The sequence below is a fragment of the Poecilia formosa genome, unplaced genomic scaffold, assembly GCF_000485575.1.
Source record: "Poecilia formosa unplaced genomic scaffold, Poecilia_formosa-5.1.2 Scaffold448, whole genome shotgun sequence".
Classification (NCBI taxonomy): domain Eukaryota; kingdom Metazoa; phylum Chordata; class Actinopteri; order Cyprinodontiformes; family Poeciliidae; genus Poecilia; species Poecilia formosa.
Genome location: NW_006800387.1, coordinates 200343 through 227469, shown reverse-complemented (window position 1 = coordinate 227469; position 27127 = coordinate 200343). Strand labels below are relative to the sequence as shown.

The 27127-nt window shown below is 38.7% G+C and overlaps 1 protein-coding gene across 15 annotated transcripts; it reads right to left on the bottom strand.

Moving 5' to 3' along the window:
* Positions 1–68: 68 nt before the first annotated feature.
* On the bottom strand, positions 69–26370 carry col13a1 (collagen, type XIII, alpha 1). Of its 15 annotated transcripts, none has more exons than XM_016663823.1 (16): positions 26311–26370; positions 24255–24356; positions 23228–23314; positions 23126–23143; positions 22998–23033; positions 22795–22896; positions 22709–22732; positions 22046–22099; positions 17215–17301; positions 13691–13744; positions 13543–13596; positions 11536–11571; positions 6588–6674; positions 5852–5929; positions 3751–3789; positions 69–1808 (listed from the first exon to the last, which is right to left on the bottom strand). In XM_016663823.1, exons 1-16 carry the CDS (start codon positions 26362–26364, stop codon positions 1776–1778), a joined length of 945 nt encoding a protein of 314 aa, XP_016519309.1. In that variant the 5' UTR covers positions 26365–26370; the 3' UTR covers positions 69–1775. The 15 variants fall into 15 exon arrangements, with proteins under 15 accessions (XP_016519309.1, XP_016519313.1, XP_016519310.1 ...); XM_016663827.1 differs by having other exon boundaries at positions 22811–22867; XM_016663824.1 differs by having other exon boundaries at positions 24255–24353.
* Between the last annotated feature and the right edge of the window lie 757 nt (positions 26371–27127).

Sequence of the window (27127 nt, the reverse complement as noted above, 5' to 3'; positions counted from 1 at the left end):
CTGTGCAGTTTTAAAAAGTTGATACACCTTAAAATAATAATAATAAAAAACAAGTCTGCATGATGCTCTTTACTATTTTAATTTGGTATTTATTGGGTATCCTTATGTACATGTCAAATTGAGGACATTTTGGGTTCGGAAAAAAGCAGAAAAATTTTAAATGAGAACAACAATGAAGTCTTGCAAATCACATTAATTTAAAATACAATAAACACATTTTTTAAAAATTGTGGATTGCATTTAAAAACCTCGATAGACAAATTCATTAACATTGTAAAATATAGAAAATTACCAAAAGAAAATAAAAACTTTGCTGCAATTGTTGCCAACTTTACATTGTAACATTGTACATATTTTGTGAAAAAAAAAAAAAAACAAAAACAAAAAAAAACTTTATACGAAACTTGGCAACTCTAAAAATGTGCAAAGATCCAAAAGGCCCAGATGTATTTGTTACTTTGAAAAGCATTTCAGCTTGTATCGCACGGGCCTTTTGACAAACCAGCTGCCATTATGCTCCAAGAGCGAGGACAGGCAGTAAGTAGTGCTACTAGTGAACCTTGAAAATAACACTCAAAACTGAATCCATTATAAGGTCTGGTATGAAGCAAAAAAAGAGAAAAATCTGCTAGAAGGTCATGCGCCTGTGACCTATAAAGTATCAGTACCCAGGATGCATCCCTCGCTCCGCCTGTCAGAATCAGAATCACCCCATTGACCAGTTTGTGTTCACAAACAAGAAATCTGACTGTATTTGTTACTTTGCTCTGAATAAAAACATGCAGAAATGTACGCTTAAAAAAAGGAAAAACATGACATTAGGAATACGTCTGTGTCTTTTTCTTTTTAATGAAACAAGACCTACTTTTTCTGTTATTTACTATGGCTTTGCATTCTGAATTCAAAAGAACGACAACAGGAGACATATCCTATATGCACAAAACATATGAACGCGAACCACGTTTCACTTGTACAGAATACATCCAGCGGTTTCTCATTCTAGTTCTCAACAGTACTTTCCACACCGCAGGGAGGCTCAAGCCCAGTCCGGAATCAAATGCCCAAATTCCCACACCAGCAGTCATTCAGCTCTGAACGAGCCTGAAATCAAAATAACAAACTTCTACAGTATATTTAAAAATCAACACTTTTTAAATACCTTTAAATACATAGTAATGAAATTGTAAAATATTTACAAGTATAGACATAAAATGTAAAACACATCAGTACAAAAAAAAAAAGAAAGAATGTTAAAAATGTCACCAGTCATGACATTATGCTCTTTATGGAAATAGCACAAATGTTAACACAAGTTAATGTGCAATAGCTGCACAAAAATAATCTTAATCAGACTATATTAATAGGAATCATGATCGCTTTTTTTTTTTTAGGAAACACAAAATGTTAATTTGTGCGGCGTGCTGCTCGTAAGAAGTCTTTATCAAAAAGTAATAAATAAATTCCATTCCTCGATTTCGCTCCAACTTCAGCGCCGTAGGTCAAAGATAATTTAATCAGAAAACAGAAAACAATAACAGAAGACTGGAGAGAAATCCTCAGACATCGTCTCCCTGTGTGCTCCTCAGCTGGATCCTCGGTAACCTGGTGCAGGATGCTGGCGTTCCTCTGCCTTTCTGCATCCCAGGACTCAAAAAGCAGGCTTTGTGTTCGTCAACAGGTTTGACAAAAACAAAACAAAAAACTCCCAAGACGTTTCAATATCGCTTCAAGTTTTTTCTCCTCTGGCTTCACTAAATTGTCTTTGGCAGGCAGCGCTACTTTCTAGCCAGTTGGAAAGGATGTTGACCCTTCAGACAAACAGGTCAAAACAGGTTAATCATTAAGCACTTAGTTAAAAGGAAATATTTCATGTGCAGTTTTCTTTAGGTGGTTAAAACTTTCTCTCAAAAACACACCAGCTGTTTTTGCAAATGCTCAATTTCCTCAGGTTAAACGTTGTTCTGTGTAAATGTGCCTTCTGCTTTTATAGATGATTTTTTTTTTACGAGATAAAAGATGTACATGTTGCAAAGTAGAAAACATAAGATGGAAAAAACATGAAACATTTGCTGATATTTTTTTTTTGGTCTGTCCATTTTCTTTTTTGGATTGATGGCTATAGCGGTGCATCGCTGTGTAGCTGCTGGGATTAAGTCTTATTTTAAAACGTGAAGCTACTTTAGGCATTAGATGCAGGTGTGAAGGTCAACTCAGCCAAACTGATAGCCATCGGGTTGTTTTTTTTTTTTTTTACATGTATTTTACATTTTTAATATAATCTTAATAAGTATATTCAATAACATACTAGAAATCTATTTTTGGAAAAATGCAGCATATTTAAAATGTACTTAAATACACTATTTTTTCAATAGGGAAAAAGTAAGGAAAAAATCATTCACTCACAAAGGCTAGGTCTACAGGTATCAATGGAACAACAATCAGCAATAGATAAAAATCACTTTGAATATTTCAATAAAATATACATCAAATTTCTAGATGTCATTTCAATGATGGTGAGTTAATGTCACTGTAGAAGCAAAGACCAGGGGAGGAGAGGGGAATTGGAGGGCCTAATAATAAGTTCATATAGTGTTTTTCTTTCTTTCTTTCTTTCTTTTTTTGAATAGTGGCATTGCGTGGTGCAGTGGTCAGAGCGGTCACCCCACATAGACTGTAGACGCCTCTCCCTCTACTGACAAATAAAGGCAACTAGTGCTAAAAAGATTCTTAAAAACAATACAACACCTGTATGGTGCGGCATGACGCCGGGCTTCTCACCCTGCGTGTTGAACCTTGGCAGCTTTATGCTCTTATAAACATACAGTTTGACAACATCTGGAAACATCTAGTTCAAGTTGCATTCGGATGATGAGAGTCTATCCATGTCGGTTCATCCCGCAAAGTCAGAGAGCCGCTGTCACTGGAGCATCCTGCTGCTCATTGGGGCAGAGAATCTGTTCATAATAAGCTTAGTTTATGATGTTCTTTACTTAAGGGGTAGAGACCGGACTGTGTGTGCGTGCGTGTGTGTGTGCGCGTCTCTATCTATCTACAGCTCTGGAAAAAAATAAGAGGCCACTTAAAATGATCAGTTTCTCTGATTTTAGTTTTTATAGGTATATGTTTGAGTAAAATGAACATTGTTCTTTTATTCTATGAACCACTGACAGCATGTCTCTGAAATTCCAAGCAAAAATGTAGTATTTATTTGGAGAAAATGAGAAATGGTCAGAATAATAAAAAAAAAGACCCAGTGCTTTCAGAGCTCAAATAGTGCTAAGAAAACAACAATACTGATGTTTGAACTCAGGAAGAGTTCAGAAATCAATATTTGGTGGAATAACTGAGATTTTCAATGGGGTTCAGTGAAGTGGGCTCTTCATTTTTTCCAGACATCTATCTATATGTCTGCCTACCTACATACGCACGCAGGCACACATATATTCTAATNAAAAAAAAGTTTCAATTTTAGGTATTGAATGTTACATTTTATTGTGCAATTACACACACACACGTATATAGTGAATTCAGACTATACTGACCTTCAACAACAAAGATATTTATTACTTTTGCCTTCAGCAAATTACTGGTGGCAGACCAGTAAAAAATAAATAAATATATTCTTAACAGACACAAAAGCCATTCCAAGGTTATGATCACTGCAAAAGAGAACAAATTGCAAGATATGTTAGTGGTGATGTTGCAATCTACATAAACGTGAGACGAGCACTAAAACAGAATCACACTTACTTTATTCCAGCAGCCTATGACCGGTAAGCCATCATCCCCCTGGAGACAGAAGACAAGGGAAGAAAATCAAAGGTATCGTTCCATGATGAATTATGTAAAAACTTGCAACAATGAATGTAAGAATTATGTTTACGGCTCTTTGTTCGGCTAAATGACAGTAAAAATAAACTAATGTTCTAAAGCTACTTTCAAAAGTATATTTGAAACATGAACATCCATAGAGAGTCAAATGTTAAACTACCAACATATTGGAGATGTACTTGTGGCTCGAACTTTACTGACTTGTTTGAGTTTTCCATATGCATGCTATGGATAAAATGTCAGTGTAAATAACATCTATCACAAATGTTGATGCATTTCATGAAAAAACATTCAAAAATACTTTTGTTATCTAAACAAGACATTGTTGGATGTTAAGCAGAATTTTCATTTAATGCATTTTATTTCCGCAGTAACTCACGGAGAGAGTTAGTAACTGTACGATCTGTGCACACGATCAGCACAGCTCTGACCATACGCATTTCCATTTCTCTACAAGCCCGTAAACGCAGCATGATGGGCGGTAGAACATGCCCCATCAACCCATCTGTATACTCTCAACAGAAAAATTGTGTTGACTCTCTGTGTTCAGGGGGCATATTAGTTAGTTGGGGTGGTAACTTTTCTGATTGATCTGATTGGCCAGATTTTTCAGATCCGATGACAGCAAGCAGGGGATCTGGCCTAATAGGAGAAGAGGAGCGGGAGATGTGACATGGATTCAAAGTGTAAAAGGAAGTGGAGAAAGATGGAGAGGAATAAAAAGGTGAAGAAAAGGAAAGATGGAGCCCTCCTTAATACAGAAATATGTAAATATATTCTTCCATACTTGGCGAGTTGTTTTTATTTATTGATCAGTTCACATAGCGGTTGCCTTGACCTACCAGTTCACAGCTTCCCGATGAGCCTCTTTACCAGCTTTCAATCTGGGATGTTCGCTGGTGTTTTGCCTTCTGAAAATATTTTAAAAGATCAACTCAGACCTTCCCTTGCTGGCTGGGGCGTCGATGGCACCGCTCACCTGGAGTTACTGTAATATTGTATTTGTTGTTGTGTTCATGTTTTCTTTCAAGGTTTCCCCCAGAAAACTTGCTAAGCCTGGTGGTTGGGCTCTAGGGCAGTCATTTCTTCACTGGACGTTGCCCCCCTTTCATCACTGCTTCCCCCATTGGTAAACCTCAGGCCCCCTTGAGATTCAAATGCATTACTTCAGCCAACAATTTTGGTTAAAGCATATTAACTTTGCCTTAACCATTCTGTTTTAGGGTATTGCAAATTAAAAAGCGATTTTTAAATATTGAACTTCAATCAATCTCATAGAACTTTTGAATCTTGTCTCCTTTCTTCCAGTAGAACTTACCTGTGTCCTTATTACAACCCAATTTTCCTGGAGTATTATTCCAGGTGGCGCTGCTGGTTTCTTTCACTCATTGCAACTTTAACATCCTCTATCTGGGTTTCAAAACCTTTAAGAAAATCCGCCCTGCACATCAGAAATGTCTGACACACAAACACCAGGCCTTTGACACATTTGGACAGAATTTGTTTTGCCTGAGTCTCTGTGGTAAGTTATGAGGAAAAAAATGTGATGCCCCATGCAAGCAATATGCAGTTTACCTGAAAGATGCATACTTTTGCTAAACTGTTACTGCAGGTCTTCTGAAAATTTTACTAAGTTTTTTTTTTCAGTTGAAGTGCACATTATACACATATCAAAGTTAGAAGTTTTTTAAAGTGGTTTCATGTCACAAACACCTGGAATCCTAACATTTTGAGATCTGCTTTATGTCAGAATTTAAATGTACTGTTAATGATATTGTTAGTGTCATTAATACGTTTCTGTGTACGTGGAAGAAATCCTTAGTGATTAAAGAAATGCTTGTTAGTTTAAGTGAGATACCAGAATAGATATGCCATAATTATAAAAAGCAATCATGTAAATGTTTGTTCTTGTTAGAGGAAGAAGTAATATTTTTGTTAATCATCTTTTTTCCTTTGGCAGTAAGAATTATACACAGTGCAGACATGCTGAAGATGTAACAGGAAAGGAAGAGGACCATACCACAGGACAAGGGGCATCCAGCCCATCCAGGCCTGGCAAGCCTGGTTCACCTTTGTCCCCTTTAAAGCCTCGGAAACCCTGTTTATGAAATCAGCCATTTAAGATCCATTGCTGTAGCTAAGGTGTTGCAGATCTTCCCTCACTGAGTAATGAAACGAAGTGCTCCATTCAATCAAATGGCTGCAGAGTCACTTTAAAAATGGGCTCCAACTGATGACACCACTTTTGTTAATGAAAACCGTTTTTGCTGCCTCTTTGGAAGTGTTTTAATATTTGACTTGGATTATATTTTTCTGAGTTGACTCCCTCTGCTCCCCAAACTGGTATCTCAACTCCAGAGAATGGCAAAGTAAAATAAATGCTAAAGAAGTCTAACATACTTTGGGGTTTGTGAACACTCACCAGGAGTGACGGGCTCCTGACCGCCTCTTTATGAATAAACAGGTCCTCAAAAAGAGTTTTGGCCTTATGTCTAGGCAAAAATGGTTTGCTTCAAATGTATATCGTTGGTTTATTCTAATTAAGGTTTATTGATATTAACTACAATATCAGTTGCTGCCTTCTGGTAGGTATGAAAACCTGACCAAAACTCTTCTTGTTTTTTTTTTATCGTCAATAAAAGAGCAAGATTATTTCTAAGTACAAATGTTCAGGGTAACCAAAGCACTGTGGGATTTTCCAGAGTGGTAGTCCTTCCCTTTGCCTCTTTACTTTCCACATTGATTTGCTGACATACCAAAGGACATGGGGCATCTAATCCAGGTGCTCCTTGGTCTCCCTTATCCCCTTTGGCCCCCCTGTTGCCTCTCTTGCCCCTTTCTCCCTGCAAACAACAGTGTATTTAAAAAAAGACACACTTTTATGTCTCTGAAGTACATTTAAAGCTGCAGTATGAAACTTTTATTTAACTTTTTTACATATTTGTTGAAACTGTCACCATGTCATGACAGCATAACATGAGAGAAGCTATGAAAAAAAATGAAGCTCGTCGGAACTTCTTCCAGTGCTAACTCGAAACAACGAATTGGAACCAGGAGGTGTGTCTTAGCGCTGTCAGTCATGCTCTTATTTGCACTGCTTACCCCTTGCTCTTTGCTACAGCTTCTTCCTGACAGCAGTGGCTGTCATGAATGCTCAGGCAAGCCAGCATGGCAAAGGATAAACAGTCATCCTGAAACATTAAGTTGTTTCTCTGTCATTAACACTTTGAGCAGCACATACACAAGTTGATTGACAGCACTAAGACACTTCTGCCTCTGATTGGTTGTTTTGACAGAGAGCGATGCATTTCTTTACATGGCAACGGTATCATTGGTAGGAGATGGAGGAGCTAAATTTTTTCATAGCCTCACTGTCTCAACGCAGTGACAGTTCTAAAAAATATGTAAAACAATTTTTTTGTAAAAGTTACATTCTGCCACTTTAACTTGGCATACATGGAAAATAAGTTATTTCAAAATACTACTTTGATGTGAATTTTTTGAGGTATTTAAAAGACCTTGATTTCGTGAAGCATTTCTGGTGTGAAAGGAAAGTAAGCAGAAGGAATTAAAAAGGGAGGTCAAAGGTACTCATTTGGTGAGCAGGGTTCTTATGAAGTGTCTTTGACATGTAAGTGATTAAACAACACTTATAACAACACTTCTTGGCACATAGCTTAATATCATCCACATAGAGAGGGATGCAGATAGTGAGATGTGCATCAGAACGCCATCCATTAACAGCTAGCTGTAGGCGTCACTGCCAAACTGCAGTGCACATGTTTCCTTCTAACCTGCTGGCACAGAAAGAGGACTTTTTAAACCTTCGAAGTGTTAACTGGAGAACTTCTAGAAGTATGATAATCAAATATGATTTGATTCTCATTTTATCATTTAATATACACATTCCTTTCTGTATTTTTCATCAGTAATTAAATTACATGCCAATAGTTTGACGAAAGAGGTTAATTATGGAGTAATTCAGCTGTAAATTTAGGCTATTTTGTGGACAAATTCATCTTCTTGTATCAAAATGGGTAGACCAAGGTCACAGACAGTCTGTAGGTTCATCTGTGACCCATAATGACTAAACTGCATAAGAATTTTAGGGAACTGAAAACTTAACAAGCAAATATAAAATAAAACAAACATCCTGGACCCCCTCCAATTTGCTTATTGGACCAACAGGTCGGTGGATGATGCAGTCAGCCTGGGACCACAATTCATCAGGCACAGTTTTGACTGTCCAAGGACATGTGCCAGAATCCCGTTTGTAGATTTCAGCTCAGCCTTCTAAGCCATCAGCCAAGCCATCCTCCAGCTCACAGCATCAGACCTTCGCCTGCAAGTGGATCACCATCTCCCTGACTGACAGCAACAACAAATGAAGCAGAAGAGCATCTTCTCCACAGGAACAATCAGCAACGATGCCCTTGAGGTGTGTGTTCTTTCTCCACGTCTTGTGACAAATCAAGAACCTACTACATGAGCTCCTGCTCCTCTTCTACACTGCCATTATTCAGTCTGCCTTGTAAACGTCTAAGATTGCCTGGTTTGAGTCAGCCACAAAAGATGACATGGCCAGAGTGCAATGAGCAATGAGGTCCACAAAAAACATAAACAGGACCGTCTTTCCCTCCATTCAGGGTCAGAAAAAGGCCAACTAACATCACTGCAGACCCCACACATCCTGGACACAAACTATTTAGACTTTTAGCTATTTAGAATGCTACTTGAAAAAAATGAAGCCACCACAGAGACAGATTTTTTTCCCCAAGGCTGTAAAAAATGTCTCACACCAAACTGTATAAATTTGTATTTAAAATGTATGTAGATTGAGAGTAAAGCAGAATCAAAGCCAAATGGTTTGTCTGTGTGCACAAACGTGGACACTAAAGCTGGTTTTGATTAAATAGAGCAGTGTTCAGTATTGGTTATTGGTTGTAACCCAGCTGTGTGCAGTTTGGTAGGAAAACTTAAACTAACTGAACACTGTATTAATGGAGTACCCTACTCACCAAGTGAACGGCTGAAGGAGTGGATGAATCATTCATCTGGCCAATACCATCAGTTGTTGGCAAGATGAAAGATGAATATTGCATAAGCAAAATTTCAATGCAGAATTGTTAATATTTATTTATTTATTGCCAATTTCAGGTAAATAATAAGGATTGGGATTTGGGGGAGAAGGTGGTTTAAAAGAAATAGCTACTGTTATATTGAGAAAGGTGGGGAAAAGGGAGGTCTTAAAGGAAAAGGATTAAATCAGGAATATGTTAATGTGGAAAGAGGATGAGGAAAAGAAGGCCTGGGTTTGTAAGAGAAAGGAGGGCAAACCCTGCAAAAGCAGTCATAGGGCAAAGAACAAGGTGAAGGAAGGGAAAAGGGGATAGGAAGACCTGCAGAAACAAAGGAAGACAGGACAAATGGTAAAAACACCAGTACTATCTCCCAGCCTTGATTTTTTTTTTTTAAATATCTTCATTAAAGAAGTTAAAATTGGGTAGGTTTATTTCATGTGTCCCATTGTAATTTTGGATACTCATAGAAACCAAGGCCAGTTGAATGTGCTGGGAGAGCTTATGAACCTCAAGGATAGGAGTGGAAATATACATTATATATGTATAATGTATATTATATATATTTATATATATTAATGAAACCTATTTAAAGAGGTGTACACAAGAGAGGAGAGTGACTAGCAGTTTCTTAGCAGCCAATATTTCACTAAGATGTTCTGTATAAAATGACAACTGAAAATTGTTTATATTACACATATATGTGTGTTGCCTAACGTGTGTACTTATTTTATTTTATTTCATTTCTTGCTAGGCTATTCGAACATATTCTAAGCAAACCCACATAACAGTGACGTGTGGTGAGGTTCATGACTGGTGAGGCACAGACTCCTGGGTCAGATCAGATCCAAAATCAAATACAAATGTTATATTTTAAAAATTGACCATACCGAGTTAAAGCTGCTAACAATATAATAGCAAAAATAAAAGAAGATTTAATAAGGTCACTTTTTTTTATTATTTGACCTCTCTCTTTTCTGATTAAACTGAGAATCATGTATGATCTTACCTTTATTCTATAAGACGTCCATATACCTATCCTTCTCCACAAATACTCTGTTGTAAGAAAACATCCTTGTTTCTATTTATTTATTTCAAACAGACAAAATGTAAAAGCAAGAAAAGAAAATTAAAATAAATTATCATGCCCATCGGCATGCAATTTGACATTATTTGTTCGAAAAGGAGCAGGTAGACGACGCAAGATCTTATGATTTCCTGCCCCTCTCATATTCCTAAACATTTAAATCTCCCCACCAGATTAACTCTTAAATTGTTCCCACTTTATGTGACACTTAAATCTCTCATTCTCATCCTTAAATGTACAATTATTTATACATTTTTAATATGAATAGCAGTTTTGGGTTTTGAGACACCCATCCTATACAACATATTTCTCAATAATTAAAAAAAAATTAAGCTAGTTTATATTTGTACTTTTTATTTTCAAACTCATCACTTAATTCATTCCATTAACACAGATATACAAACACTCTTTTGGGTTTGACACGTGACATGAAGAGAGACCACAGTGGGAATGCATCAACTGCTAACTTTATTCACTTGTGTGATTCAGATGTGAGGCATAGCACTGAGCTGTCTCACCCCAATCGTCTTTCATGTATTTCAACAGGCAATGCATAAATTCAGTGATTTTGACCATAAAAATGTTGAAATTACCAATAAACAAAAAAATAATTCATAGAAAATTCAAGTGGACAAACTGGTTTTCTCTCGTCATTGTTAGCGTCTGTTTTACTTCTCATGTGTTTCTTTTTACTTATCAGGATTACAGGTGAGGCAGTGCCTCACTCGCCTCCCCTGACTGCACGTCACTGCCACGTCACTACAGTACGGGTTTGAGGTCATATTCAACATTGCTGCTGCTTAGCTGATCAATTTTATCCTCAAAAAAATGAGGATGCAACCAACTTTAAAGCTAAGTCACTAAGTCAAGCAAAGTTCAAATCAAAATGTCAAGCAAAGTTGAGAAAATAAAAAATAAAAAGAAATAGGTGAAACGTTTCTCTCTCTTTTTTAGTCACTTAGAATGACCAAAATTATTATTTTTTCTACATGTCACAACATTAAGAGACAGAATTTATCAGAGATTTATTTAGTAGTGCCAGTTGATCTATCACGGCCTCAAAAGGAAAATGCAACCATCAACGAAGCTAAGTCACTATCAAGGAAAGTTCAAATCGAAATGTCAAGGAAAGTTGAAAAAAAAACAAAAAAAACTTGTGTGATACAGGATTACTTTTAAAAATGTCTTGTTTGTTCTTAAAATACCACTTTTAGATTCTCACTATAGTACACTAGTTCTGTCAGGACGAATGGGACAGAACCCCAACAAACAGCTGTGAGAAACACGTGGAAGGATGTCCAAAACATTTAAAGTTATACAGCTCAAAGACAACACTAAGAAATACTAAGGAGATATATGCAAATGATTGTGACATTTTGCAAACAGAAATAATTGAGGTAATACTAACTGACCAAAAAAGAAGAGAAGTTTGGACTGATTTAACTTCAGACAGTAAGACAGAAAAATGTGTCTCTTTGTGGGTGATGCAAACTTCTGGTTTCAACTGTAATTCTCAATAAGAAATTTGTAATTTCTTACCCGATTCCCTTTCAGTCCTTGTGGTCCTTGCAAACCCTGCAAAGAGAAATGTGAAATAAATAACACTTTTAAATCTGTAATCATACTCAATACATTTGAATTTGTGCGTCAAGCAGCGTTGTCAGTAACACAGCGGGTCCCACAAGGGCCGGGCTCCTGGTCTCCTACCACAGCTTAAAGCCCGAAGAGGAGGAGTGAGTTGGGGAAATGCTGATTTAAAAGCCGAACGTGACAGCTGCAGTCTGGGAGCGCTTTGGATTCAAACTGAATGACTGAGGTGAACCACTGAACCTGTGGAGCCGCTATGTTGTAAAACAGTAGCAACTAAACAATACAACCAGCATATTTGTAGCTAAACTGTATCTATGTAGGTTTCCTTGCTTGGGGACCGTCATAGTGACAGTCCACAATCACTGAGGTGCAGCGGCGTTTCTGATATGGGACACATGGGCCACCGCCCAGGGCGGCATCTTTGGGGTGCGACTCCTCCCCCCAACTTCTACCAGAGGATCTGAATGTGAACGGTGCCCTTGTTAAATGTTCTTTTGAAATTACTGACCACTGGCAGGGTGTATTTGCCTTCTTATGCAATTGTTATGCTATTAAAATGACAATATTATCGTTTATCGCAATAATTTGTGGGACAATTAATTGCCCAGCAAAATTTGTTATTGTGACAGGCCTAGTTTCTCTGGTCAGAGCCAGCAAACTTCAACACACCTGCATGAGTGTAACATGAGAGCTATAAAAGACTTTGTAAATGACTTTGTATTTGCATAGCACCTTATCAAGTCCAGAGGGCCCCAAAGTGCTTCACAATACAGTCACCCATTCACACACACACACTCACACAATTGAAGGTGGTAAGCTACTGGATAGTAGCCACAGCTGCCCTGGGGCAGTCTGACAGAAGCGATGTAAGGGCTTGAACTGACATGTCGAGACAATGAAAATTGCTAAACTCAACACAAAACCAGTCGACGCGGTCCATGTATAATCAGGCAGTTTGTTTTTTCATTTCAGACTCTTTTCCTTTTTGTTTATTATTTCAATGGAAATGAAAAATAAAAAAAGACTTGTTTTTTGTGTGTTTCCTTTATTAAACCAAAATCAGATCTTTTTTTTTTTTTTACATAAATACATATTACAAATGCTGCCTTTCTGGGGTTGTCAGACTGTAGCGAGCGTCTCACTTCATATTCCTAAACCTTGAGGTTAGAGGTGCTTAATTGCACTCCTGCATTCGAAACAGCGGCCACTGGAGCTCTGACTCGAAACGAGCAAAGAAGTGGTTCAACTTCTCCGTTTATTGAGATGTCACTTTCAGCTGCTCCATGGCTGGTCCTGTAGTTGGTGACGTGCTGGATTCCCACCTAAACCTGCCTGCTGTTGTTATTGCCCTGGGGCTCCATGTTCCATTTGACGGTTGCTCCATGCCAAGCTGCAGAGGACCTTGTCCCCACACCTGAAAACAATGTTAGCAGCCACTGGACTACGCAAGTCATCCATGCCTTTTTGTTTGTGAGGACCTGGGTACTGTGACATTGTCAGTGCAGGTCTTGATGTAACACAGAATACTGTCAGTGAATAATTCCAGGTCTGTATGTTCAAAAATGTCCCAGTTTGTTCTTCCAAAACAATTCTGCAGCTGCAGAGAGGCATCATCAGCCCAGATTGTGATGGTTCTCGTGGTGATACCTTTTTATTTTAGTTTTCAGAGAATAATTACTATACTGTCATGTAGTAACTATAAAAAAAACTGTGTTCAGAATGGTACATGACTGTATTTTCAAAGTGGAAAATCTCAGTTCAAATATTTTACTGTGTAAGAATACTGTGTCACTTAAATCCTTATGTGTAAAGGCAGATTACATAATAGTTTTGGTGATGTAGGATAACTCCCTGCTCACACAGACACAACTTTCAGTAATAATGCCAGCAGTTTGAAAATGTGTTGTTTTCCATAATGCTGGATAAAAAATATGTAAAACAGAGCGTCCGACTCACAGGGATGCCTTGAAGGCCAGTTGGTCCTAGCAAGCCTGCATTTCCCTTTTCACCCTGTTGCCATGTGGAAAAAATATAAAATGCATCAACAATGTAACACTTTTATTATGCTTTCAAGTGGACAATCAGCAATAAAAATGTTAGTTACTCTATCTCCCTTTGGTCCTGGAGGCCCTGGTATACCTGCTGGTCCTGTGGGGCCCTGTTAGCACAAAAAACAAAGAAAAATCACCTGAGGGCATGCATAACAAAAAAGAAGCACAAATATGTCTAGATATGTTTAAATGTTAAACTAGTGTTTTTTTGCTGGATATTACTCATCCATCCATCCATCCATCCATCCATCCATCCATCCATCCATCCATCCATCTTCTAACACCCTTGTCCCTAGTGGGGTCAGGAGGGTTGCTGCTGCCTATCTCCAGCGAACGTTTCGGGCGAGAGGCGGGGTACACCCTGGACAGGTCGCCAGTCTGTCGCAGGGCGGACATTACTCAACTTTACAAAATAATTTTTTGGATTGATTATTTTTTCCTGAGTCCAATTAACGTAAAAACTTAAAAAAAATAAAAAAAAACCAGTATAAAGGGCCAGGACTGTACCTTTATTGATACTGACAATAATGGCGCGGTAATGACATTCAGCATTACTGCGCCATTGCAGTGTGCTGTTTTTCAGTCATCATAATGTGTGTGTAGTATTTAACTGTTCTTAAATGGTCCCATATCTATTAAAACTGCTGAGGGACTGCAGCACCAAGGGGCAGCAGCTTCATGTTAGTGATGGCTTTAGTGTTTCTCAAACTTTTTCAGGCTGAGGAACACTTAACCCATTTAACAAACAGTCACGGATCATCTAACCTGGTCCAGGACTGCCCCTGTGATAACACATCTTAATATATAATGCAAGCTGAAATGAAAATATTAGTCTATTAACTCACTTATTGATGTTTTCTTTGTTTTCCTAATGAGAAGAGTGGCTCTGTTAGGTAAATGTGACTGGCCACGACAAAGCCTTGAACACGTCTACTTGGGCATTTTAAGTTATTTGCAGATTCTGAAAGTGTCTAAATGTCTAGACACCGCTAAGCCCGGTGGTAGTGGCAGTCCACCAGTGGCCTGCTGTGTTTTTGCATTAAAAAATGTTAAAAGTTATAAAAAATGTGGAGGTTCATGAGCAGGCATTATAACTTGGAAATAATAGTGTGAAAAAACAAAAACAAACAAAAGAGATACTAAAGTCTCTGTGAACAAAATTGCCCTTCATCAGTGCACCAGACTGAAAACTTTTGTCATCCAGTTTTCAGTCTGGGAAAAGAGAGAGAGAGAGAGAGAGAGAGAGAGAGAGAAAGAGAGAGAGAGAGAAAAAGTGAGAGAGGTAAACAAATTATGAAAAAAGAAATTATTGAACTCTTTTTAATTTATCATGCAATTAATTAATTTAATGCTTGTAAAGTATTAAATTAATTAATTTAGTGCGCTTTCAAAATTTTCCACCATAGAGGTCCAGTTGTTTTCTTGGCTCTGGTTCTGGAGCCAGTTCTTACCCGATTCTGTAAAAGAACCAGTTTGCTGAGAGCAAAGCCAGTCACGTCATTATGTCGTCATGGACAGCCCAGGTTTCTTATTTGACATGATGGGGAGGTCAAAAGAAATCAGCCAAGAAACCAGGAAGAGAATTGTGCAACTGCACAAGTCTGATTCATCTTTGGGAACAATTCACCGATGCTTGAAAGAGCTGTGTTCATCTGTTGAAAAAATTATATGCAAGTATAGGCATGATGAGAATGTCCAACCATAATATTGCTCAGGAATGAGAGGGGCTCTGTGTTTCAGAGATGAATGTCTTTTGGTCCAAAATGTGCAGATAGACTCTAGAACAAAAGCCAAATATCTCCTCTATATGCTGAGTGAAGCAGGTAAGACAGTGTTGTTAACCACAGTCAAACTGTTCTGTACTGACATGAGCTGAAAGGCCACTTAGAGATGAAGAAACCTTTATTTCAAAAGAAACATAAAAAACCAGATTGCAGAAATATGTCAGCTGGTCTGATGAAACTACAGTGGAATTGTTTGGCCATAATGACTATCATTACATTTGGAGGAAGAATGGGGACCGTTGTAACATCCTAACTGTCAAGCATGGGGGTAGCAGCATCATGTTGTGATTATGCAGACATAAGTTCAATTTGTGCGTATTTAAGTTTTTAACTGCGACACACTGTTCCAATAAATATATTTCAATTTTGCTTTAACTTTATAAAACTTATTGTTTTTTAAAGTAAGGTTCAACATTTTACACCACATTATTATGTATTACTGTACTAGATGGACACAGGTCTACCGAATCAAATCTGAAACTGCAGCAGAGGTCACAGAATGGATACTTAAACTGGTTCAACAAAGAATCTTGTTGAACCAACGGAAAGAGTTTAGCAACTCATATGCATTACCAGCGGTGCTTGATAGAAATTGCTTCTATGCATGTTCTAACAATGTATTTTACTTGTAAACACAAAGAACATAGCTGAAAACTAATTCAACACATTTGGTTACAGATCAACACTGAGGTGTGAAAAATCCTGGGGGTAAAGAGGAGCATCTGTGCCCCAGACCATCCCCAAGCCATAGTTTGTTTTCAATTTATTCAACTTGATGAGGTTTGAGGAAATATCAATGGAGGAAGAAGTGGCTGTAGACTTTAACCGGGAAGAGAAAATACCAAAAGTTGTCCAAGGAAACCAAGAGGAAGTACAAGAAAGAACTAGGTCAATACATTGGTCACAAGCACAGCCTCAAAGCTTTCAGGATGGGGACATTGGAGAAAAAAAAACAGAAGTCAGCAACGGAAAAATGGAAAGATGGACCCAGATTTCCTTGGACCCTACACCATAAGTAAGATTGATGGGAAAAGTGTTGGCATTGTTGATAGCAGTGGGAAATCTATCAATAAGATCAAGATTGATCACCTTAGAAGGTACAAGGAGAAAACTCCCAGGATCCCATTGAAATTGATCAGACTTTGGGTGGCCACATCTGTTCATAACCCCTCATCATCTTCTGTCACCTCCGAGCTATCCACCTCTATCATCTCCAAAACAACCGACACCACCACCACAGCACTGCCCTCAGTCATGCCATCTGCAGTACCTCTTGCTGTAACCACAGCAAGTACCACAACAAAAACCTGTGGAACCACAGCAACACCACCTTCTGTTGAGTACAGCTTTTTGAGATGATTAAATAACTACTCAGATAAATCAATTCTGAGTGGTTGAGTTATCTGAGCAGTTATGCTAACAGATTTAAATGCTTTGCCTGGCCAAATAAAACCCACTTAATACTTTATTGTTATATGCCCCTTAAAATGGCCACCATTCTCAGGATACTTCAAACAAGCTTTGTTATCAGAGCAGTGAAGGCAACAGTCATACAACTAACAGCATGGCTGTAAACTCAATTTTTAAAACTGTATGTGAAACTTTTTTATTTTTATTATTGGTTAATTATAAAAGTAAGTACAAAGATTAGAAATGTTTAGACAGTGACACCATAGCACAGAGAAGAAATGCATCCTAATATGAAGCAAATGTTCAAGACCACAAACTCTATAATTGTAATTACTTCATTAAAAAACAAACAACAGGGAAGGAGGATACAAAAGTCTACTTACAGAAAATCGAAGAGAGCCTCTGTCTCCTTTGTCACCTTTTTGCCCTATCGCACCCTTTTCCCCTTTGATGCCAATACCTGGCTGTCCCTAAAAAAATACACAAATTTAAAAGTCCTTCAGATATTTGATGGATAAAATTAGAGGAAGGCTAAGGTTTACAGGATACTTCTTTGTTTAAATGGCTTTTAAAGAATATGGACTTGGAAATATATGTCTTTGCGGGATGAACATCCCAACATAAGGCATAGACTCTTTCGGATCCTCAGAATGTAGCTTGAATTATGTTTCAAGCTCCATACAGACAGTGTTTTCATAAAAGCTGCCAGTTTAGAAGCTTCAATGCGCCAGGTGTCGCTGGTCATTTTGATGGATGAAAAAGAGCCAGGCATTATGCCACACATTATTCCTGTAGCCTTTGCCGGTGATGCAAAGGTAAATTCCTTTGTATTTTTGAACATTTCAAACTGTCTGACAAACTCACGTAGTTCTTCATCTTTCATCTTAGAAAAATCAATTTTGTCACATGACTGTGTCTATTTAACGTGATGTGCAAAAAATGAGCCCAAAGAATTGACTAGTCTAAAACTTTATTAATTTTACTGTGTACAGTGTCAGGAAAGCCCTCGCTTACCACAGAACTACTGAGCAGGTGAGGACAGCTGGTTGAACCTCATACCCATCTTGGAATTAGTGATGTGAATCCAAAGACATCAAGACAAAATTAACATCGAGTAAGTGCTACTACATTGTCATGACAGAGAAAGGGAAAGAGATGATTATATCTCTGGTCCCCTTCCCGCCCCAGAAGAACAGGCAGTTTCAGCAGACTTCTTAGACTGACCTGGCTGTCTTCCGTTTGCATTCTTCAAAGTGTAAACTTTGTGGAAAATTTTTATGTTTTCTGGGGAAGAAGACATCTTCTGGGAACTGACGGCCTTCATCTAAACAATTCAGGTACCCGTATTCCCATGTGCTTCACCTTGGACTACAAGGTGAAGCACACAACCTCACCATCCATATCTGGTAACTGTCTTACCACATCAGAGCAGTCTGGTACTGATTGACATCTACATGGTCCTGGTATTCATTCTTCTTCTGACTGTTTTACACAAACCATCGGGCCAGGCCCATCTTTCCTCATTAACCAGTTAATTTCAGTTCGGATTACATACAGCGAGCAAACTATACATAACCGTATCCGTTCAGTATAAGATATAGTCTCATGGTGTGGCCTTGAACATGTGTACAATGTTTGGTTTAACTGTTTCAAGTGGCTGAAAGTGGTCCTTTAGATGACCAGCACATCATGAAGTGGATGAAACTTGTCCAAGATGACATCCACCCTGGGCAGGAAGAGTCCTGTCCAAGGACAGTGGTGTCAAAGAGTCCAGCTTCACTCCCATAATGTCTTGCAGGTCAGTCTGTTCAATCTGTTGGCTGCCCCAGCACACACAAGTATTTTAAGGTTTTTGCAAAAATCGCAACACAAACTGCTCCGCGGCCTCCACTAACAACTTTCAAAATACCCTTTGCACTGACTTTACTTCACCAAAGAGACATGAAATTTAGTACAACTGTCGAACTTGTGCAGGCTGAAGGGGCATGTCTAGGTCTCAAAGTTTGACATCTCATCATGAAACACAAAACTGTTATATTTCCTACACAAAGATTCACTGAGACACCAAACCTTCAGTGATTGATCATCATTGAGTGCCCTACAATACCCAATGGTCAAATGATGACACCACCTAAGCTGCCAACACTAAGAACAGGAAGTGTCATGTTTTACTGTGAATGGTCTCTATCTGACACCTTTGACTTAATCAACATGAAACTATGTCTATATACAGAAGACATTGTGGTGTAACTTGGTTTCCAACACTGACCAGATACAGTGGAGGAGGTGGGCATGGCAGCATGGCGAAGTGACCTGTGACGCCATTGCCATACGTTTGACTCTAAATTCCACAGATTCGAGCCGAGCTGCACCAAACACATTGGGATTGAGCCTTATCCACCCCCCAACAGGAATCAACAGCAATATTTGGTGGGCTTGGCCTACAGCATCCTCTATAATACTTTAAGTAATCAGCCCAAAGCCATGCTTTATCCCAGAATTATTAAACTTGGTATACATCTGTATAGTGGCCAACCCTCAAAATCTGACAGTTCACCATGAAACATCAAGATGCATTAACTTCTACATACAAGGTCACAGCTGTATCAGACTTTCTGTGTCTTCTTATTACAAACCAGCCCTCATCACATTCACAGGGTCAACTGGTGACATCACCTTAGCCGTGTCCACTTCCAACAGGAAGTCGCATGTTTTTCTACTGGATGTCTTACTTTTACTCTTTGATTTATATAGGTTTAGACCTGTGCCAAGTGACAGAAAATCACATCATGATGAATTCGCTCAACACTGGCTGGTGGCTCAACAGTGTGGATGTGGCAGAATGGTGAATTTCAATCCCTCGCTGTTTGTATACGGTTGCCTCTAAATCAAACATGAATCAATCAATTTGCACCAAACTGGTATGTGTTGGGAACTGGGGTTTTAGCTTTTGTGGGGAGTTCTTCTCTGTCTGCTGCCTTCTCTCAGACAACAGTTCAGTCAACTAGATGGAGCCAGGAGGTTGTTCACCTGGAGGGTGTTAAGATTCCACTCACCTGCAAGCAATCTGCCTCATCAGCCTGGGTATAAGAGGAGTAGGTTGCCAACACTTCAGCACCTGAGTGTTTGCCTGTTGTGGTACTCTCTGCTCCTCTGAGTTTTGTCTTTGTGTTTTTCCCAGATTGTTTCCAGTTGCATTTACCTGTTGATCTCATTGCAGGTTTACCTTTGTGGCACCTTGGATTTTACCCACTGTGTGGCCTGAGTCCTTCACCTTATGGTCTCCTTTTGTGGTGCCTTGGATGTTACCAATTGTGTTGCCCAAGTCCTTCATGTCCAAGACTGTAAGTTCCTAAGGAAGAATCTCTGGCCTCTCCTTCCACTGCTAGCGACGGACCGCTTCTCCTTCCACTACCTGTGCTGTTACCTGTCCGCCCTCCAACATAACCCATAACTTTTCCCATCTCAATGATCACGCTGCTCCATCAATCATCTAAATCTGGACCACTACGTGTTCTACCCACAAAGGTACAGAGCCCCAGTGATCTCATCATTCATTGAGAGCTCGTAAATTTGACCACATCACACCTACTCTTTACGAGCTTCACTGGCTTCCTGTAACTTATAGGATTCAGTATAAAATTGCACTTATCACTCATCACTGTCTATATGGAACCTCACCGGATTATTTGAAGGACCTCCTTATTTCACATTCAACTTCTAGATTCTTACGATCCCAAGCCTGTAATCTTCTCCACCTTCCTCGATCAAGGCTAAGGACTATGGGCGATCGGGCATTTGCTGTGGCTGCTCCTCGTCTATGGAACTCTCTTCCGGACTATTTGAGAGCCCCGCAATTATTGTCTGATTTTCAAACCAGCCTGAAAACTTTTCTTTTTAGACAAGCCTACTCCACTTTTAAATGACTGTCTTTTTTCGATTGTTGATTTTATTTGTTTTTTGTTGCACTGTGTAGCACTTTGAGATTTTTGTTAATGAAAAGTGTGTTATAAATTAAATTGATTATTATTATTACTATCATTCCCCCCTGGCAGATTCTCATCTACCAAATCAGTAAGTTTTACATTTATATATTTATTTTCCCACAAATCTGACTGCAATGTATCGGTACAATAACATAAAAAAGACATTTTTAGGTTTAACATAGTTTTCAATATGGATTCCCACACTCATTTCCCTTACCATCCTCAACACTATCAGTCCCTTGCAATATTTAGGCTCCACATACTCTCCTAATCAATTGTAGTCCTCACTTGAAGGCCTATCAAGAGCAACTTAAGAAGTACAACCTGCTGCTTAGTCCATTTGATTCCAAGTGGCCACCTATCCTCCTTTGGTAGCCAAAGTATTCCCTTACAGCGGACTTTAGATGGGGTGAGGGGTCATCATGCAGCAGCTACACATGACCGCTGGGATCCTACCTCCACTCTGACCAGTAAAAAGAAACGCTTACTCTGGAAGAATGGTATGAAAAATGTCTGTGGTTTGAAACAGCGACTTTTTCATATTATGGTATGCTTCAATACCAGTAACTGGCCCATCCTTGGTTGTTGTTAAAACCAGCAAAAACTGCTTAGAATAAAGCGGGGAAAAGCCAACAACTGAAAATGTGAGTGTTTATACAGTAATCATGCTTATTTTTTTAACCAAGTATACCAATTAAACATTAATCTTGTTTGAACAAATTTCATCTTAGTTACAAACTTCTGTATTACAGCTAATATCTACCTTTAAAATTTTAATAAGCATTAACAAACAACTTTTAGTGCTTAGATCTAAAAATCTGCATTTTAATAGGCTTTAGCACAATTGCCAGTGCTAAGGCAGTAAATAGACAGGCCTGATTATTGTCATGAATTGTAGTGTTTGTGGTGAGGATGTATGCAACTGGACCTAGGTTGAAGTGGAAAGTGATGATTTTAATGGACAAAGTGAACAAAAATCCAGGTAAACGAAGAGGATAGCACCACTGGTAGCACTGGAACTAACACTAGACAATGAGACACGACTAACGACTAGGATCCGGCAGGGAGTGGGTGACACAGGTGAAGTTAAATACACAGGGAGGTAATCAGGGCAGGAAGATGACACAGAGACAAGATTAACTAGAAACAGACACACAAAATCTACATCCTCACAATTATAGGGTTAGAAAATCTTGTTTAAATGCCATTTTTAAAAAAAATCACCTACCTTTTCACCAGGGGTTCCAGGGGATCCTGGTGGTCCAGGTAATCCAGGAAGCCCCTATGATGATGTGGAATAATGTCAGAAAAACAACATAAATCCATTTGGTTTGTTGATTCTACTTCTGCTTGATGTTTTGGAGTTTTGCTAAGTGCCTCATCCCAACACTGTTTTTGCCCTTCAATATCATCTGCCCTTCAAGAGTCATCTTGAAAGTTTGATCTTACTATCTTACTGTTTGTTCTCTTCCTTGCTAATCCACTTGGGGCCTTTTCTTCTAAATGTTTGCATGTATAGAAATAGACTTGATAACACAAAAAAGCCTGTTCTTCAAAGCAACATGCAAACAGAATTGAAGAGCAAAGTGAGGAGAATCGCAGGTGCTATAAATTTAACTTGCCAATGCGACTAAAGTTAAAAGCATGGATGAGTTTCTCTAGATCTTGTAGAGAATGACAAGAACTCATGAATATAATGTATCTCTCAACCTTAGTGTTAGCCCCTCTGAGCTAGTCTGATCTTTAAAGCAGTCTGCTTTAGCGTTGCAGTTTTAGTTCATTTTAAGTCATGTTCAACATCTAGCATCCTTCATTGGCAGAACTGAATTCTTGGTTTGAGCAATCCTCCAACAACCCACCATATAATAAGGGATAAACTAAAGTCACTTACCATTAGGGGCATATTGCGAATGCTCTGCAAAGAAACACACTATTACTAAACTAATACACATTCTTTTACAGGGATACAATACATACTGAAATAATGGAATACATTTTCAGTGTTCTGGAGTTCAATCTTTCCTGGCTGCCCCGTTGGACCTGATGGACCCTAAGAAACAGGACAAAAACATTTGGAACCTTTGTGGACACAGAGATAAAAGTTCTTTGATTAGCAATGAGAAATGAAATCCTAAATTTAAAAAATGTAGTATTTCAATTATGTAATATTAAAGACTTACTCTTGGGCCAGCAGGGCCTTTGGTACCTGCTTCCCCCTAATAGAAAATTGACCACCATAACATGTTTGCAAAGCAATTACCCTTATTCTTATTTTTTTTTAATGAGTGGTTTCAGTTTTATGTCTTACCTTATTTCCTTTTTCGCCCTAAAAAATAAACTTCTTTAAGTCTTTGTTTTTTGTACAACTTTAATTGCTGAGCTAAAAGATAATCAATGATACTTATCTCACCTTGGGCCCCATTGGGCCAATTAGTCCTGGTGAACCTGGCTCTCCTTTACTCCCCTTAGCAAAAGAGCTTGGCTCTCCCTTTTCACCCTGGCACACATAGAAAACATGTATGTTTCTTTGGTAATCCATACTTCCAGGTGCTTCTGTTTGTGTGGGCAGTGTATTGAAATGCTTTGAGTATACTGGTTGGTTGCGGTGGTTCCTTTTTCTTGGAGTGAGGGAATTAAATGATATTACAAACTTTTTAGGGAATTTGTTGTTTTGTGGAATTATAATTTTGATCTTTTTATTTTTTTTCCGTTCTGCTTTGTATTTGGAATGACAAACCTTTAGAGGGATTTCAACCTTTAGACAGCTTAGACAAAATCCAGGCTGTTTTAGAGGTGTCCATTGTAATGGCATTCATTTGCACTTACCTGAATTAATCACCTGAAACATCAATTTGAATGTAAACCTCAATGGAGTTGGAGAAAAATCAGCTGACATCCAAATGGCTACCTGTAACATCCAGTCAGCCCGAACTCTGTACTTCAAATCCACAGTACTCCTGACTTACCCCTAATTCATAGCAGCTGTTGTGCTGTTATTTGCGGTTGCAGGGTTACAGACTTGCTATCGATTTTAAATATTTTGACATCGATAGCAATGCCAGGTTTCTTTTACCTGGCATAAATGGCGACAAATCAGAGGTGGATACATTGCAAGGATGTTTTAAAAAGCGTTGTGGACAATTGATTAACAGTATCTCACTCGTCAATTCTCCGTCACTGGGTAGGTGACATGAAATTATGACCCAAAGTTAGCTACATTGAGAGACGATGGTGGCAATAGTAGTAGGAGTTTTCCCCGCAGTCAGTGTAAATCTTTGCTAAAATGTGTTCATTAAAAAGAACAAGAGCACTACTTCCATGACTGATGTTTACATTTCTTTTCAACAAGGAACGATTAAAAACTAGACTTAACTAGGAATATTGTACAAAAAGTCAATTTTTTGTGGTTTTGTATTTCAAATAAAGCTGGGACTCACCGGTGGTCCGCTGGGACCATTAAGGCCAGGGGAACCAGGGGAACCAGGGGCACCAGGGAGGCCTGGGGGTCCTGGGGGTCCTTGTAATCCGGGTGCACCCTGCTGAGAGACTTTTGAGTTGCAATCAATTATGAAGACTAACAAAGCTATTAATAGTCAACTCTTTACATTACTGCAAAGTTTACATTTGGTACATTATTTTTCTATTTCAGGGAAAGAGATGTAAAAGTTTTAAAGCTTCTGCTAGAAGTGACAATATAGTTAATTTCAGCTAAAGTAATGAAAGCAAGTTCAAGTGATTTCCATTAAAAATATTAATGGAGACAGTTAATGACTGCGACAGACTGGCGACCTGTCCAGGGTGACCCCGCCTCTCGCCCAAAACGTTTGCTGGAGATGGACACCAGTACCCCTCCTGACCCCACTAGGGACAAGGGTTTTAGAAAATGGATGGATGAATGGATGAACAGTTAATGATCAATTTTATTTATAAAACCCTTTAAACACCCAAAAAGGTTCCAGAAAGTCGATGATGGAAGATGCAGTGATGGAGTTCAGTTTGCAAATTTCTGATCACTTAGAATGAAGATCATCCACAACCAGCAGGTGGCGAGTAAGAGAAGGTACCCCATAATGTTCTCCACAGAGGTCAACCTGAATATGTTCCCAAGGTGAAGACAGCAAAGGAGTCAGAAGAAGAGGGACTGCAGCAGGCTGGACAGTTTTCCCTCTCAGAAGACAGAAAGTATGACACCAGCTCGTCATCAGTCTAATTGGGACAAACAAACGGTCTCAAGGCAGCACTGATCCGGGACCTGGACCCAGTCTTAGTTGCTCTCTGAGTCTGATGATCCTCCATCCGTCATCTTCGTCACCGACATGGTTCTTGGCTTGACTCTTGACTTTCAGCTAAAATAGTACTGACTCAGCCAGAGCCATGTGACTGAAAAACCTAAAGTGTCTGGAGTGGGATGAGAGCTGTGCCCACATGGTTTGTGCAAAGCTTGCATGAAAGCTATGAGGTCTGTACAGTATTTATGGGGACAACAGCAGGACCATGGCGTGCACTAGAGCAGAGATATGAGAGCCCCCATGGGACAAAACTTGCAATTGCGCATAAATGTCTATATATATGCTCTCACACAAACACAACCAGGATTGTTGACTGTCTAACTGGCAGACCATATTTCGTGCGTCTGTGACACTGTGTGTCAGACAGTGTTGTCAACAACTCAAGGGTTTCACAAGGGACTATCCTGTCTCCCTTCATCTTCACGCTCTTTACAACCGACGTCAGCTATTGCACTGAGTCCTGTCATCTCCAGATGTTCAGCTGTAGTTGGTTGTATCAGTGAGGGTGATGAGGTTAAATACAGGACTTATGTAGGCAACTTTGTCACATGATGTGAGCTGAACCACCTGCAGCTCAAAGTGACAAAGACCAAGGAACTGATGGTGGATCTGAGGAGGAGGACCAGGATGCCAGTGGCCCCTGTTATCATCCCGGGGCTCAGTGTGGATATTGTGGAGAATTATAAATATTTGAGACTTCACAATGACTATAAACTGGACTGGATCAAGAACATTAGTGCTGCATACAGGAAGGGCCAAAGTCGCCTATACGTTCTGAGACGGCTGAGTGACTGATGACAAATGATACCATGCGATACATTGGGCACGTATTTATTTTGTAGATATTTTGAGTTAATTAGCTGATTAGTATGTGGTTCCACAAGTTTTCAATATTTAGCTGAGCCACAATAATCTTCTTTTCTGAGTTACTGAATTTTCTTAATGAATGAATAAAAAAGTAGTAATTTGTTTTAATGTAACAATTCATACCGAATCTTTGCTATGCAAAATTCTTTTTTATTAACATATAAAGTCTGCATGCCAGGTATTGAATAACAACAAATCTCTTTGGTTTGAACACGGCCAAAAATGTTAAAGCCAAAAGATTGTTAGGCAGATGACAGAGGAGACAAAGTTTGTGGCATGTTGGTTAGTTGTACATAAGGCTTAAAGAAAAATAAATATTGTCTAGACAGATGTTTACCTGCAGGCGTTTTAAGATTAGATGGTTTAAAGAAGGCGTGTTTCTCAGGGTCATGGGCAACACCTGTAAGAAGAAGTCATAAACAGACTTGACCACCATGCAAAAAGATTATTGGAAGGAAAAATCTAAGGTTCAAACAAGAATGAAAAGGAAAAGAATGAAACGGGAAGGAAAACAGACCACAAGAATGGAAATTAAAAGGGGGAGGGCATGACTGGAGTAAAGAACATAAAGCGGGAAAGGAAGCAAAAAAGCATGTGCAACAAATGTTTGCAACAATCTTAGGGATAGAAACAATAAAAATCTTTTTTTAATGTTCTTCCTTTGAAAGGATTACATTCTAGAGATCTGGAAAAGCCCAATCAGTGCAGCTGTAACAAATTCAGGACATGTACAGCATGTAAAACTAACAGTAAAAAAAAAAAAAATTCTTAATTTCTCTATTCCTGGACTTTTTTTCCATGAATCTCATCACATAAAGCTTGAAAGATTTCCATTTTCAAGAGGAAGATCAAAACAATACTCCCTTCATATCTACATGTGCTTTTTTATTATTGTTATGTCTTTTAAGTATCTTCCATCTGTGTAACCATTTTGATGTGTGCTGCTGATTTTCTGCCTGTCTATATCACAATGGGGCTTTAAACCTGGTGAAGAAATTGAAAGGGACACATTTGAAATACACTCAACATGAATAATATCAGTGTGAAAAGGAAGAGACTATTTAGGAAAACCCAAACCAATCAAATTGTTGTTTTCAATAGCTACTTATGAAGTGTCAGCATGTTGTGAATATATATATATATATATATATATA

Coding starts and splice junctions, on each gene's coding strand:
- col13a1 (XM_016663823.1), bottom strand. CDS start 26,364: ATGACCCTGAGAAACACGCCTTCTTTAAACCATCTAATCTTAAAACGC. Junction 22,100..22,708: donor TTCGCAATATGCCCCTAATG/GTAAGTGACTTT, acceptor ACATCATCATAG/GGGCTTCCTGGATTACCTGG. Junction 1,809..3,750: donor TCATAGGCTGCTGGAATAAA/GTAAGTGTGATT, acceptor GTTTGTCTGAAG/GGTCAACATCCTTTCCAACT.